The following is a 15174-nucleotide window of genomic DNA, read 5'->3' on the forward strand; positions in this document are numbered from 1 at the left end:
CCAAGAGAAGCGCCCCTTACAAACATGGCCGTCTGCCCCTCTCAAACATGGTGGCCAAAGAGGCTTCAAGGGAAGCGCCCCTCAAGAACATGGTTGCTCGCCCCTCAAAAACATAGTTACCCACCCCGCTCAAACATGGCGGCCACAAGTGCACCAAGGGAAGGGCCGTTCACGAACATGGCCGTCCGCCCCTTTCAAATATGGCGAACACAGAAGCTACAAAAAAAGCAACCCCCGCAAACATAACCTCTCAGGCCTGCCACGGGCGTGGGAAACATAGCGGCTACAGGGGTGCCAAGGGACGCGCCCTCCCGAACATGGGCGGCCACAGGCCAACTTCCTGCCCCAGTGTCCCACCACAGGCCCGAGGCCTGTGAGCTTCGCCCGCCGCTTACGTAAGAGCCAACACTGTGGGGTCACATGACGAGGGCGCTGCACTGTGATTAGCTGCGCTGACGTCGGACGCCGCCGCGGCGCGCTCTGCAGACTCCGGGTCGCCGCTCCGCCGGGACGCGTTGGGCCGGGGCGCGCGGTGCTTGGCTGCGGTGCTGACACTCATGAGGAGCCGGAAGGTGAGGGCTAGGTCACGGCAGCAGGGGCCACCTGCTGTCTGGAGAGCCGGGGCAGGGTCACGGGGTGCCTGTGGCCTGGGAGCGGCCTCCGCTTGGGCCTCGCCCCCCGGAGGAGTGGAGGGGCTCCAGGCCACGCTCCCAGGAGAAGGAGGGCTCCCAGGTCACGCCCCTGTGAAAAGGGGGGCTCCGGGCCACGCCCCCGGGAGAAGGGGAGCTCCCAGGCCACGCCCCCAGGAGAAGGGGAGTTCCCAGGCCACGCCCCCGGGAGAATGGGGGACTCCGGAGCACGCCCTCGGGAGAAGTGGAGCTCATAGGTGTTCACGTCTCCGGGAGAAGGGGGCTCCCAGGCTACCCCTCCAGCAGAAGGGGGGCTCTGGGCCACATACCCGGGAGAAGGGGAGCTCCCAGGCCATGCCCCCGGGAGAAGGGGGGCTCCGGTCCACGCCCTCGGGAGAAGTGGAGCTCACAGTTCACGTCCTGGGGAGAAGGGGGCTCCCAGGTCACGCTCCCTTGAAGGGAGGTTTCAGGCCACTTTCCTAGGAAGGTGGGGCACCCTCTCCAGAACTGGTTTCAACTCCTGATAGTGCTGGATGCTGCAGAGCTGAGTTTGTGCCCCTCAACTGCTGCCACTCCAATGGAGGTCACACAGCAAGTGACCTCAACTTGGCCCAATCTACTTAATGTACTAAAAGTGGGGTGATGAGGGATCCACCAAGAGGGTGGTGAGGATTGAAGGGGGTGCCAGTGTCTGGCAAGGAGCAAGTGCTCACTGCGTGGGTGTAACAGTTAAGGCGAGGGACCCTTTTCACAGTGGACCTGGCGCGGGTCCAGGTCCACTTGGGAGGCTCTGAGTTGCATGGAGGCTCTCCTGGTTTGTTCAAATGGAGTGGTCACTTGTGAATTCCAACTCCTTTTACTATTTTTATCTTTGAACCAAAACGTGTCCCCTGTAGGCGCATATACTTGGATCTTTTTTAAAATCCAGTCTGGTAGTTTCTGCCTTTTGATTGAATTGTTTAGCCTGTGCACATTTAATATTATTGATATACTGTAGTTAGGTTTACATATGCCATTTTCCTTTTTCTTTTCTTTATACAAGTCTGTCTTTTTCTTCCCCTGTTCCTTCTTTAAGTGGATTAAAATGAATATTTCCTAATGTACCATTTTAATTTAATGATTGTTTTTCACGATGTTTTTTGGGTTTTTTCCAGTGCTTGCTCTATGTTTTACCATACACATCTTAATCTTCATAGTCTCCATATACATCTTAAGCTTCAGATTTGTACTAGGTTAATTCCAGGTGATACGGACGTGTTACTCTTATATGGTTATTTTTGTGGTATTTTGTTATATGTATTACATCTGATAATGTTACAAACTCAACAATACAGTGTTATCATTATTACTTTTTGTCTGTGGTCATTTCCTTAGCCAGTAAGGCTTTGCTTTCACCCACTTTCTTTGTTTTGTTATTGGCAAATATAGTACATGTCTGTATATATTATATACATATTGTATACAATTGCTTTTTAAATTAAGAGAAGGAGGTAGAGGAATAGGCATTTAAACTATCTTTATAAGAACATAATTACCTTTACTGATGCTGTTTTTGTGTGTGTGTGGTTTTGAATTACTGTCTGGGGTCACTTGCTTTTACCCTGATGAACATCTTTTAGTATTTCTTGTAAAGTGAGTTTTTTTTCTTGTTTTTTTTTTTTTTTTTTTTTTTTTTTTGCTTTGAGACCAGAGTCTCACTCTGTTGCCCAGGCTGGAGTGCAGAGGTGTGATCTCGGCCCACTGAAACCTCTGCCTCCCGGGTTCGAGTGATTCTCACCTCAGTCTCTGGAACGGCTGGGATTACAGGAGCCTGTCACTACGCCCGGCTAATTTTTGTATTTTTACTGGAGTCAGGGTTTCACCATGTTGGCCAGGCTGGTCTAAAACTCCTGACCTCAGATGATCACCACCTCGGCCTCCCAAAGTGGTGGGATTACAGGCATAAGCCACCATGCCCAGCCCATTTTTGAAGTATAGCTTTGCTGGATATAGGATTCTTGGTTGACAGGTTTGTTTGAGCTCGTTGAATATGTTTGAATATTCTCCATTGTTTCAGTCAGTTCATTTATTGAGGTTCCCTTCTAAGTGGCTTTCTTCTTGAGGCTTTCAAGATTTTGTTCTCTTTCACGATTTTGCCTTTGATCTTTGTATATTTTACAGTGATGTGTCTGTGGATCTCTTTGCATGTATCCTATTTGGAGTTCTGTTCATTAAGATTCCTGGATATGGGGCCAGGTGCAGTGGCTCACACCTGTAATCCCAGCACTTTGGGAGGCTGAGGCGGGCGGATCACGAGGTCAGGAGATTGATACCATCCTGGCTAACACGGTGAAACCCCATCTCTACTAAAAATACAAAAAAAATTAGCGGGGTATGGTGGCAGGCGCCTGTAGTCCCAGCTACTTGGGAGGCTGAGGCAGGAGAATGGCATGAACCCGGGAGGCGGAGCTTGCAGTGAGCCAAGACTGCGCCACTCTACTCCAGCCTGGGTGACAGAGTGAGACTCCGTCTCAAAAAAAAAAAAAAAAGATTCCTGGATATGTAGGTTAATGTTTTTCTATAAATTTGAGAAGTTCTCAGCCATTATTTCTTCAAATATTTTTTCTGCTCCTTGCTCTCTGCATTCCTGGTGGTTCTTATTACGTGTATGTTAGTGCACTTAATGATGTCCATCATTTCTCTGCGGCTTGCTTTATTTTTCTCTGTGTTCTTCAGCATGCATAATCTATCGATCTGTCTTCAAGTTTGCTTATCCTGCCAGTTCAGTTCTACTATGAGCCCTTCTAGTGAATTTTGTTATTTCAGGTTTTGTACTTTTCTACTCCAGAATTTCCATTTGGTTTTTAAGTAATTCCCTTTATTGATAGTCTCTTTGATGCAATGTTATCTTATCTTTCTTCTTTATTCATGATCTTGATATTGTTTATCATGGTTACCTTGGTCCTTTATATATGTATAAATCCAACATCTGGTCACTCTCACAGACAGCTTCTGTGGCCTCCTTTTATTCCAGTGTATGAGTCTACTTTTCTTTTTCTTTGAGTGCTTCATAATTTTTTGTTGGAATTATGCCTTCATAATTTTTTTTTGACATTTTAGATAATACATTTTAGCAATTCTGGGTACTGTCCCCAACCCTGGGGCTTGTCATTGTTAATATGCTTATTTGTTTAGCAACTGGGTAGATTGTTTTCATAAAGTATATTTCCCCTGCCACAGTGTTCAGCCTCTGATGTTGCTGGTGGGGGGTGGCACCCAGCTTTGGGTGTGCCCACAGCCACTCTGGATGACAGTGGTTTTAGTGAGGTCCTTTTCCTCTTTGCCTGACCACATCCAGCTGTTAAACTTCCCTAATGCCAGGTTATTGTGCTGTTCTCAGCAACAGCCTGGGCATAAGTTGCTCTACAAACTAATCCAATCAAATTGTGGCTTCTTCAAAGGGATACTTTCTAAGGTCAGTGTTTGATTAGTTTGTTCTATGCCCAAGAGGCCTCCTCCCAGCCATGTTAGTCTCTGGTTCTCTCCTGCTAACTAGTTGGCCTACAATTTGACTTACTGCTTGATTCTCCACTGCCACCACCCCCTTCATCACAGCCTCCACTGTTCTTGAACAGTTCACTTAGGCTTGAACTTCTCCACATTCCATTGCAGTGAATTTGGTGCCTTTGGGCAGACTTAAGAGCTGTCTGTTTAGTTGCCTGCCTCTCACCCCAGGCAGAGCCTCTGAGCCAGGACCCTGCAGCTGAGGACAGTAATAGGCTCCTCTCTGAATGGGGGCTGGGGGAGCTAGCAGCAGCCTGAGATCCTCCAAATTTGCCTTCCCCAGCCTGGAACCACCTCATATCTAGGACAGGGTTGATGAGGCCCCAGTCTTCTTGGTTCACTGGGTGGAGCCTCTTGTAGAGGCTCAAACCCTACTTGTAGAATGGAGCCAGGGTGAAGCCTTCATTCTACAAATAGTGTCTGAGCAGAAAGGAGGGCCCCTCTTCTCAATCCTACTCACTCAGGACCTAGTCTCAGCCACAGGTGGGATGAGAGCAGAAAGGGAAGCATTGCTGTCCTGCCTCTCCTGGGAAGAAACCCCGCTGCCTGGGAGCTGGGGAGGTGGCCCTGTGTTCTTAGTTGCAGCAGGACGCAGCTCAAATGCCACAGGCTCTCCATGTCCTTATCAAATGTATGTAGGTGTTCTGGAGCAAGTGTTTCTTCATTTGCTGGGTGCCCATAGGACCATTTCCAAAGACTCTCTAAATGGCTGTTTGGGGACTGCTCATCACTTTCTCTGAGTAGAAGGTCAGTGAAGCTCCTCAAGCCGTCATGTTGAAGTCAGTCTCGGCCAGCCCTTTTGGAGAACCATGTTTGTGCTTCTGACATACCAGTTATTAAACAATCTACTGGAATGAGGAGAATCTCAATGATGAGAAAGTCTTTCCTTTTTTGGACTGTGGGAGCAGTCCAAGCTGCTCAGCTGCAGAGCAGGAATCTGCGAGTGAGAATGTGACCAGTTCTTGACATTTTGGAGTTGACACCTTGGAGGTGGTTAATCCATGATGAAACTGAAGCTAAGCTGCTCTCATATTTTGACTCCTGTCAATCCAGAGTGGACAGCAAATGGCCTGCTCAGGTGTCTGTAACAGCCAGCGCTTCCAGGCCCACCAGATCCTCACGTGTCTGTAACAGCCAATGCTTCCAGGCCCACCAGATCCTCAGGTGTCTGTAACAGCCAATGCTTCCAGGCCCACCAGATCATCTGGCTTTTCTCTGCAGAAGGGGCCGAAAGGTCTACCCGATGAACCTGTTGCACGCGAAAAGTTCAGAACCACTGCTGCCAAGATGCTGACAGAAGCCTTGAGAAGCACCTGCTGCGGGAAAAGACCTGCAGGCATAGAACACAGAGCGGGTGACAGCTTCTTCAGTCCCCACCTCAGGCAGCTTTTGGGGGTCATATCTAGGGGGAGCTGTGGTGATGGAACAGAGATTTGGAGGCCAGGCATCACTTGTATAACCTCATAAGCTCCTTACCCAAGTTGTCCTCATCTGAAATGGGCGTGCCACTCCTTTAAAGCTGCTCAGGCACCGAGCTGGGCTCCCCACACAGCATTTTTGCAGAGCAGCAAAGCGCCCAGAGGAGGGCTCACAGCAGGGAGGAGAGGAGGGGCAGTGGCTTTCTAGGACAGAGATGTCTTTTCCCTACGAGGCACGTGATGGTGTTTTAGGGAGATGGGCTTGTTTAAGACCCAGTGGGAGGATTTTGATGAGAGATGTTTATGGCAACTCATAGCAAGTTCTGTAACCTCTGTTGCCTCAGTCTCCTTGGTGTAACTGTGACCGTGACATCTGCCGGGGCTCTCAGCAAAGCCCTGCCCTTGTGAGAGGACAGAGCCCCAGCCCCCAGTGTGCCGTGGTAGCAGGCACTTCACCCAGCCTGTGGGCACCTTGTGTGTCCTGTGTACAGCGGGCGGGTGTCCTGGCCTCCGGTGGGCTGCTGCCTGCTCTTCTCCCTCCTGTTTTATATGCACACTCTGACTGCCACAGTATCACAGGACCTTGGAGCTGCCACCCCACAGGGCTTCTGGAGCTGTCTTGGGCTACGGTGTGCATGGCAGAGACAGATTTTTTTTTCTTTTTTTTTTTTCTGAGATAGAGTCTTGCTCTGTTGCCCAGGCTGGAGTGCAGTGGTGCAATCGCAGCTCACTGCAAGCTCTGCCTCCTGGGTTCACGCCATTCTCCTGCCTCAGCCTCCCAAGTAGCTGGGACTACAGGTGCCCGCCACCACGCCCAGCTAATTTTTTGTATTTTTAGTAGAGACGAGGTTTCACTGTGTTAGCCAGGATGGTTTCAATCTCCTGACTTCGTGATCCACCCACCTCGGCCTCCCAAAGTGCTGGGATTACAGGCGTGAGCCACCACGCCCAGCCGAGACAGATTATTTCTATGTTTTACTTTTTGTTTTTTTCTTTTTTTATTTCTCTTACCTGCTGTTGGGCAGGGCAGTCTTCTTCTGTCCCCTTCTGGGTTCCAGTTCTAGGGCCTGTTGGCAGCAGCTCTTGGGCCTTTCCTGGCCATGTCAACCTGCATTCCTCCTGTTTGTTGCTTCTGCTCCTCACACTCATTCCTTTCGAGTTTTCTAAGTGCAGTGTGGTATTCTGGACTGGATTCTGGAACAGAAAAACAGTTCATGGAGAAACTGATAAAATACAAATAAAATCTATAGTTTAGTGAAGAGTACCGTAATGTTGCTAATTTCTTAATGTTGACAGTGTCCTGTAGTTGTTTAACATTAGTGGAAGCTGAGTGAAGGCTACATGGCAACTCTCCGTACTATTTTATTATTATTATTTTTTCAGAGACACAGTCTCACTCTGTCACCCAGGTGGAGTGCAGTGGTGCAGTCATAGCTCACTGCAGCCTCAGACTCCTGGGATCAAGCGATCCTCTCCCCTCAGCCTCCCACATAGCTGGGACTACAGGTGCACACCATCACACCTGGCTAATTTTTTAAAAAATTTTTTAAAGATGGGATCTCACTGTATTGCCCAGGCTGGTCTTGAACTTCTGGGCTCAAGCGATCCTCCTATCTCAGCTTCTCAAGTAGCTGGGATTACAGGTGTGAGCTATCACACCAGTTTCTTTGTACTATTTTTTGCAACTTTTCTGAATACCGAAAATTATTCCTAAATAGTTATTTTAAATGTTGTGTCTTTAATTAATTTCTTTCTTGTTATTAGAAGAGTTTGCTTTGCATTCAGGATAAAAGACAGGTGGACCAGTTTGTTAATATTAAGATTTGTGAGACAGTTGCTAGCTGCATTCAACTAATAGAATAGGACTCTAATTTGAGGGAGAGAAACTTTGGTTTCCTCATGTTACCTTTTTTTAAGAACTTTGACAACGTATGAAAGTTGGAGATCCTTCTAAGGAAGGGCATGTGCTGCTTATTCTAAACACTTTGAAGTTGACTTAATTTCCACTAATGGACAAACGGTGGCTACTAGAAATATACAAGATAAGGGGAACAGATTGTCCCAAGCCTCCAAGATCATGGAAATAGTAGATCCTGTATCCTAAACCCAGGCACAATTTTGTTTGGATTTACACATTCAGGCCACAGCTGTCTCCACAAAGATGATAAAATCCCAGGAGCAGGAGGGACTGTCTTCGGGTGTTCTTTAGGTGGGAAATTCTCGTCTGCACGTTCATGCTGCCTTCCTGAGAGCACTCTCTGAGTGGCTCTTGATCTGTCTAGCTCACAGGTGCAGTGCGGTCTTCGGCGCGCTTAAAAGCACGAAGTTGTTCGGCAGCCAGGTTGGCCTCTGCCCAGGAAGTCGCTGGTTCCACGTCTGCCAAGACAGCATGTCTGGTGAGCCCTGTTACCATGGAGAACACCAAGATCCTGACTCGAGGGTCCATTTTTATACAAAATCGCCACTCCAGGATGTGTTGCTTTAGAAAAATATCGAATGTTACTTGTCTGCCAGAGGGGGACTATTTCAGATGAAAAGGTGACAGCACTGTAATTGCCTTCAGAGAAAGACACACTCGGCAGGCCGGGGCTGGCTCTCCTAGCACCTGCCCACCCGTGTGTGTGTCTAGACCCGGGCTCTGATCCTAGCACCTGCCCACCCATGTGTGTGTCTAGACCCAGGCTCTGATCCTAGCACCTGCCCACCCATGTGTGTGTCTAGACCCGGGCTCTGATCCTAGCACCTGCCCACCCGTGTGTGTGTCTAGACCCAGGCTCTGATCCTAGCATCTGCCCACCTGTGTGTCTAGACCCGGGCCCTAATCCTAGCACCTGCCCACCTGTGTGTGTGTCTAGACCCGGGCCCTGATCCTAGCACCTGCCCACCCGTGTGTCTAGACCCGGGCCCTAATCCTAGCACCTGCCCACCCGTGTGTCTAGACCCGGGCCCTGATCCTAGCACCTGCCCACCCGTGTGTCTAGCCCCGGGCCCTGATCCTAGCACTTGCCCACCTGTGTGTGTGTCTAGACCCGGGCCCTGATCCTAGCACCTGCCCACCCGTGTGTCTAGACCCGGGCCCTGATCCTAGCACCTGCCCACCTGTGTGTGTGTCTAGACCCGGGCCCTGATCCTAGCACCTGCCCACCTGTGTGTCTAGACCCGGGCCCTGATCCTAGCACCTGCCCACCCGTGTGTGTGTCTAGCCCCAGGCCCTGATCCTAGCACCTGCCCACCCGTGTGTGTGTCTAGACCCGGGCCCTGATCCTAGCACCTGCCCACCTGTGTGTGTGTCTAGAGCAGGCTCTGAGGCCACTTGTGCTCATCACTCTGCTCTTAGTGTGCTATCGAGTCATGTTGGCCCATTGCCGTGCAGCCTCACCGCCAGAGGCTTGAAGAGAAAGGCAGAGTGGGTGGGGAAAGGAATCTCGTGCCATCTGCCGTTCACCCTAGCCCAGCCATCGATTCCAAGGAGTGAGTTCCTGAACTTACCGGTGAAGTAGAGCCGCTTCCCGGAGCCCACAGCTGAGGGGTTGGGACTTGGCCCTATGCCAGCATGTAGCACAGAGCTTTGCTCATAAAGAGGTGCTTGGTAAAATTTTGTCGAAGTCAGTTTAACAAATATTTCTTGAGCACCTACTGTGTGCCAGGCACTAATCAGTGAATAAAGCAAAGACCCCTGCCTTCACAGAGCTTATGCCCTAGCAGAAATGAATGAAAGCTGGATTCTTTTACTGTAATTGTATAATATATAAATATATGCTTCAGAATTCACCTCAGGAGCTGTAACACCACTAGGGAAAACTGAAAGTGTAGGAGTGATGTGGGGTGTGTCTAGATTCAGTCTCACTTGTATTTTGTCCCTTGGTGGCAAAACAGTGAAATGGCGATCTGTGAAAGTTGTGGTCACAGCATCTTTATCATTTCAGATGTGAGAAGAAATACTAGCCTGTGGATTGAGGCCTGTTTTATTTGCTAGATGTGTCTGGTTCCCCTTACATTTTTTTTCTTGACAGACTTCCTCATCCCACAAAGCCACGGACAGGCGAATGTCCAAGAAGTTCAAATGTGACAAAGGACATCTTGTAAAGTCAGAATTACAGAAGCTTGTCCCTAAGAATGACAGCGCTTCTTTGCCAAAAGTGACACCTGAGACCCCTTGTGAAAATGAGTTTACTGAAGGCAGTGCCTTGCTTCCAGGCAGCAAGACTGGCGTTTCTGTGCAGCAGGGGGCTGCAAGTCTTCCCCTCGGTGGCTGCAGAGTTGTGAGTGACTCTCGCTTAGCAAAGACTAAAGATGGCCTGTCTGTGCCGAAACACAGTGCCGGGTCCGGAGCAGAAGAATCCAACAGCAGCTCCACTGTGCAGAAGCAGAATGAGCCAGGGCTAGAGACAGAGGACGTGCAGAAGCCACCACTTCAGATGGACAACAGCATCTTTCTAGATGACGACAGCAATCAGCCAATGCCCGTGAGCCGGTTCTTTGGAAACGTTGAGCTCATGCAGGTAAGAGTGGCGCCTTCCTCCTCCCGTGGGTACTCAGGCAGCAGCTGCACATTCAGGTCACACACTCACCACTCAGTGCAGGTAAATAATGCCTCGACACAACATTAAACATAAATTAATCATTTTAACCCACGAAGAGAAAATGAAACCGTTGGCTAATTGGGGGCCCTCCCTCCATCTCCCAAGCTGAGAATCACTGCCATCGGGAAAGACGGCGGCGGGAGGGGTCCCTCCCGCAGCCACAGGTGTGTTTCCGTGAAATCAGGTTTGTGGATTTTTTGAACATCTACCCCACGCTTGTTGTTGCTTTCTTTTGTTTTGAACCCAGCATCTTTCCTTCTCTTTACTCGATTAGTCCAGTAGGGAGGAAGCTCTCATCTAGAGGCGAGTGCTGGGACTCAGGCATTTTCACGTGTCTAAAAGGGAAGAGCGCTCTGTGAGCCCCAGAGCTGCTGGATGGGGCGCATTGCAAATGCAGGTGCAGATATGTATTGCTCATGACTGAAGTCATGTTTTCTTCTCCTCTAAGGACCTCCCTCCTGCGTCTTCATCTTGTCCTTCAATGAGCAGACGAGAGTTCAGAAAAATGCATTTCAGAGCCAAAGATGATGATGATGACGATGAAGATGATGATGCAGAAATGTAGAGGCCATACAAAATGATGTCCTTGAGTATTTAGTACCATTAACAATTTGGCAATTTAGCACATTACAAGATTTATATAAAATGTATCTCCAAGAGAATGTCTTAATCAAACTTCAGAACTGACCCATCAAAGTCAATAGTGCAAAGCACCCAGTACCTGTGGAGGATGTACTCATGGGAACTAAAATTCAAACCGTCTTTGAGGTTGCAAAGCTGCTGTACTGTGCCAATGTCCTTTCTTTTTTTTTTTTTTTCCTTGGAGACAGAGTTTCTCTCTTGTCGCCCAGGCTGGAGTGCAATGGCGCAATCTCAGCTCACTACAACCTCCACTTCCTGGGTTCAAGTGATTCTCCTGCCTCAGCCTCCTGAGTAGCCGGGATTACAGGCGTGCGCCACCATGCCCAGCTAGTTTTTGTATTATTAGTAGACACGGGGTTTCTCCATGTTGGCCAGGCTGGTCTCAAACTCCTGACCTCTTGATCCGCCTGCCTCAGCCTCCCAAAGTGCTGGGATTACAGGCGTGAGCCACCATGCCTGGCCAGTGTCCTTTCTTATACACGTATATACATGATGATGGCTTGAGTCAGCTGCAGGGCAGTGGGCTTAATGAGAGGGATCTTTGTAAAGACAGCTCTTCACTTCAGCTCAGTAGCTTTGGTCATAGGCAAGTTTGTTTTCCATTATCATAATTTGATCATTCTTGTGATGAATTCAATGCTGGTTCTTAAAGAACTCTTTTATTTCTGTATGCGGAGCTAATGTTTACCTTGGAAATTTTGCAAAATACATGTAAGGAAGAAATAAAATATATTTTGAAAATATTTTGAAAGCAGTCGTATGTTCCTAAAACCGGATTCCTTTCTCAGTGCCTGGGAGCCGAGTGGAGGAAACACATCCTGCCTCAGTCTCATGCTCCCAAGTGCTCGTAAGGCTGGGTCCATCTTTTTTTTTTTCTTTTTTTTTTTTTCTGAGACTGAGTCTTACTCTGTTGCCCAGGCTGGAGTGCAGTGGCACAATCTCGGCTCACTGCAACCTCTGCTTCCCGGGTTCAAGTGATTCTCCAGCCTCAGCCTCCCAAGTAGCTGGGATTACAGGCATGTACCACCATGCATGGCTAATTTTTCGTATTTTTAGTAGAGACGGGGTTTCACCATGTTGGCCAGGTTGCTCTTGATCTCATGACCTCAGGTGATCCGCCTGCGTCGGCCTCCCACAGTGCCGGGATGACAGGCGTGAGCCACCGCGCCCGGCACGGGTCCATCTTTTAGACCCATTAACCACTGAGGCCGGGACAGGGCCTCTTCCCTTCTCTCAAGTGTACTTCTGCTCCCACTTGTCTGCCGCAGAAGTGTCGGGCTTTCCTATCCTGTGTGGTGGAGATGGTCAGCTGTCCAGCGAAGGCCATGCTGTCCTCCAGGCCATAGAGAGGTCCGTGTGCAGCTGCCTGACAAGAACTGCACTCCCCAGCCCTAGCGGCATCAAGGAGCACCTTACCGTGTGTTCTCGCCCAGGGCGGTGAAGACAAGCCATTGGGAATGCTCTCTCCATGGCCTCTTCCTGCCACCACCTGCACATAGAAGCCAAGTGGACCAACCAGGAGCAAGCTGGGGTCCCCGGGTGACCAAGGACAAGGAGAAGTTGCCTGCGATGTGGAAAGACCGTGTGGGCCTTTTCATGAGGGAGCAAGTGAGTCTTGCTGGTTTTGAGCTTTTATACGTTTCTGGTTTAATTACAAGAGCAGCTAGAATTAACCCTGTGAAAATGTCCTATGAAGCACAGGAAGGATTTTCCATAACAGATAAATTGGAAGCAAAATATAGTTGAGGCGCCCTGTGAAAAGTGTTTCCGCTCTTTACTATTCAAACACTGCCCTCCCTGAAGGTGTCATTCTCCACTTCTAATGTGATCCTTTTCTCATGAGCTGTGACTTTCACCTGCTTTGAATAACTTTGTGATTTATTGATCAACAAACTATAATTTGGAAATGTGGCTTATAAAGTCATTTTATGATAGCCAGGGAAAATAATTTACAACTTTTGCCGGGCGCAGTGGCTCACACCTGTAATCTCAATACTTTGGGAGGCTGAGGCAGGCAGATCACTTGAGGTCAGGAGTTCGAGAACAGCCTGGCCAACATGGTGAAACCCCGTCTCTACTAAAAATACAAAAATTAGCCAGGTGTGGTGGTGGGCGCCTACAATCCCAGCTACCTGGGAGGCTAAGGCAGGGGAATCACTTGAACCCAGGAAGCAGAGGTTGCAGTGAGCTGAGATCACGCCATTGCACTCCAGCCTGGGCAACAGAGCAAGACTCTGCCTCTAAATAAATAAAGTACAACTTTAGATTGCTGCATGAATAACTATTAATAACAGCACCTGGCCGGGCACAGTGGCTCACGCCTGTAATCCCAGCACTTTGGGAGGCTGAGGCAGGTGGTGGGTGGATCATGAGGTCAGGAGATCGAGACCATCCTGGCTAACACAGTGAAACCCCATCTCTACTAAAAATACAAAAGAAAAAACTTAGCTGGGCGTGGTGGCAGGCGCCTGTAGTCCCAGCTACTCGGGAGGCTTAGGCAGGAGAATGGCGTGAACCCGGGAGGCAGAGGTTGCAGTGAGCCAAGGTCATGCCACTGCACTCCAGTCTGGGCAACAGAGCGAGACTCCGTCTCAAAAAAATTTAAAAAAAACATTAAGAAATAACAGCACCTATCTTGATAAGAATTTTGCCATCCTCTAAGCAGACTTCAGTGAGGTACACTGTCCCAAATTAGGATACACCTGCAGAGGAGACGCAGCATGCAGAGTGGAAAGTGCGTGTGTTCCTGGGGCCACCCCTATTCACTCACAGTTGTTAACCTGCACTAACAAGCACCCTCAGGTAGAAACACTTCCTAGTCTACATGTGGAGTGTAGCCTGCACAGACCTAGGGGGACTGAACAAAGGGGGGCGGATGAGGGAATAAAAGATAAGATACAAAACAGTATATTTGCGCTCATGCACAGCCCCTGGCGCAGGCCGACTGTGGCTCTGCCTACAGTGCGCTTCGTCCTGCGCTGCAGGAAGGCCATGTCTTGTGGTCGTGTTTGCTGCATCTTTGCTGTCTGGATGGAGCCTCGCACTGAGCTGGTTGAGGCCGTCTGCAGGCCTTTACTGGGCTCTTCCCTTGGAAGCTTCTTACGGATGCCAGGACCTCACAGGAGGTGACCCTTAGCCCCACAGATCACAGAATTCCACAATCTTAGCTCCTAGAACTTTTCTCCCTCTTGTGTGAGAATGGACAGACCACACACTCTTTGTTGCAGAGGTTCAGCCACCTTTCCTAACCTGAGACTCTGGGTGACATAACTCCTGATAGGTGATAGCTCTTTGTAACAATCACCAGCACCTTGCCCAGCCAAGGGCCCGAAAGCAAGAAAAAAACGACCAAAACACCATGTCACAGCCAGGAGAGCCTCGCACGCTTCACACACAGCTCAACAAGCCTGGGTTTCCGGTGTCTCACCTCCTGCAGAAATGAAGCCTCAAGTCAGGAAGGGTGAGGAGGGGCACGGACGAGGCCCAACAGCAGCAGGATGGCACAGAAGGCCTGAGGGACACAAAACCTTCTAGGCCTAGTCGTAGGCAGTGGGCAGCACCGTGGAGCCACGTGGTAGAGGGATAGCCTCCCTGTGTGTCCAGGGCAAGGTGGCACAGCATGCCTGGACCGCTGAGAAGGAAGGACTTCCCTCAAGAATGTGTCTTGCGCCGGGTGCAGGGGCTCACGCCTGTAATCCCAGCACTTCAGGAGGCCAGGGTGGGTGGATCGCCTGAGCCCAGGAGTTCGAGACCAACCTGGACAACATAGTGAGACCATCTCTACAAACATAAAAATAAATTAGCTAGGCATGGTGGCACACGCCTGGGGTCTCAGTTATTCCAGAGGCTGAGGCAGGAGAATCACTTAAACCCGGGAGTTCAAGGCTGCAGTGAGCTGAGATCACACCACTGCACTCCAGCCTGGATGACAGAACAAGACCCTGTCTTAAAAAACAGACAACGAAAGAATGTGTCTCTGAAAAAGGCCCACGTCTGTGGCTGGAAAACAGAGCAGCTCGTCTCCTGAGGCTGGAGCAGTGGAGCTGGAAGGGCCTCACAGCTGTCCAGGCCAGGCTCCTTGCTGCACAGGTGGGATCTGCTGGCTCCAGAGAGTTCTTCAGACCCTGCAAGAGGGATCTGAGAAGAGGAACCAGGCCCCCCGGTTCCCAGGCCTTGACTCTCCCACTGTTTGTCCTTCCCTGATCAGAGCAGATAAACATCACCATACCATAGATGGCGCTTCTAGAAATTCCCCACACAGGACTGGGTAATTCTAAGGTATTGCTTTAGCTCTGTGAAGAAAATGTAACAACTGAAGTCAATTTGTAAAACATCACAGACTCCTTATTTTTATCCTTA

At 49.5% G+C, this 15174-nt stretch overlaps 1 protein-coding gene across 1 annotated transcript; it reads left to right on the top strand.

Moving 5' to 3' along the window:
* The first annotated feature begins 427 nt into the window (after nt 1-427).
* Nucleotides 428-11558, top strand: C22H1orf174 (chromosome 22 C1orf174 homolog). The gene is made up of 4 exons (XM_055260799.2): nt 428-572; nt 7873-7986; nt 9604-10092; nt 10622-11558. The coding sequence occupies exons 1-4, from the start codon at nt 558-560 to the stop codon at nt 10736-10738; spliced, it is 735 nt and encodes a 244-aa protein (XP_055116774.1). The 5' UTR covers nt 428-557; the 3' UTR covers nt 10739-11558.
* Nucleotides 11559-15174: the final 3616 nt, after the last annotated feature.

Source organism: Symphalangus syndactylus, chromosome 22 (assembly GCF_028878055.3).
Source record: "Symphalangus syndactylus isolate Jambi chromosome 22, NHGRI_mSymSyn1-v2.1_pri, whole genome shotgun sequence".
NCBI lineage: Eukaryota > Metazoa > Chordata > Mammalia > Primates > Hylobatidae > Symphalangus > Symphalangus syndactylus.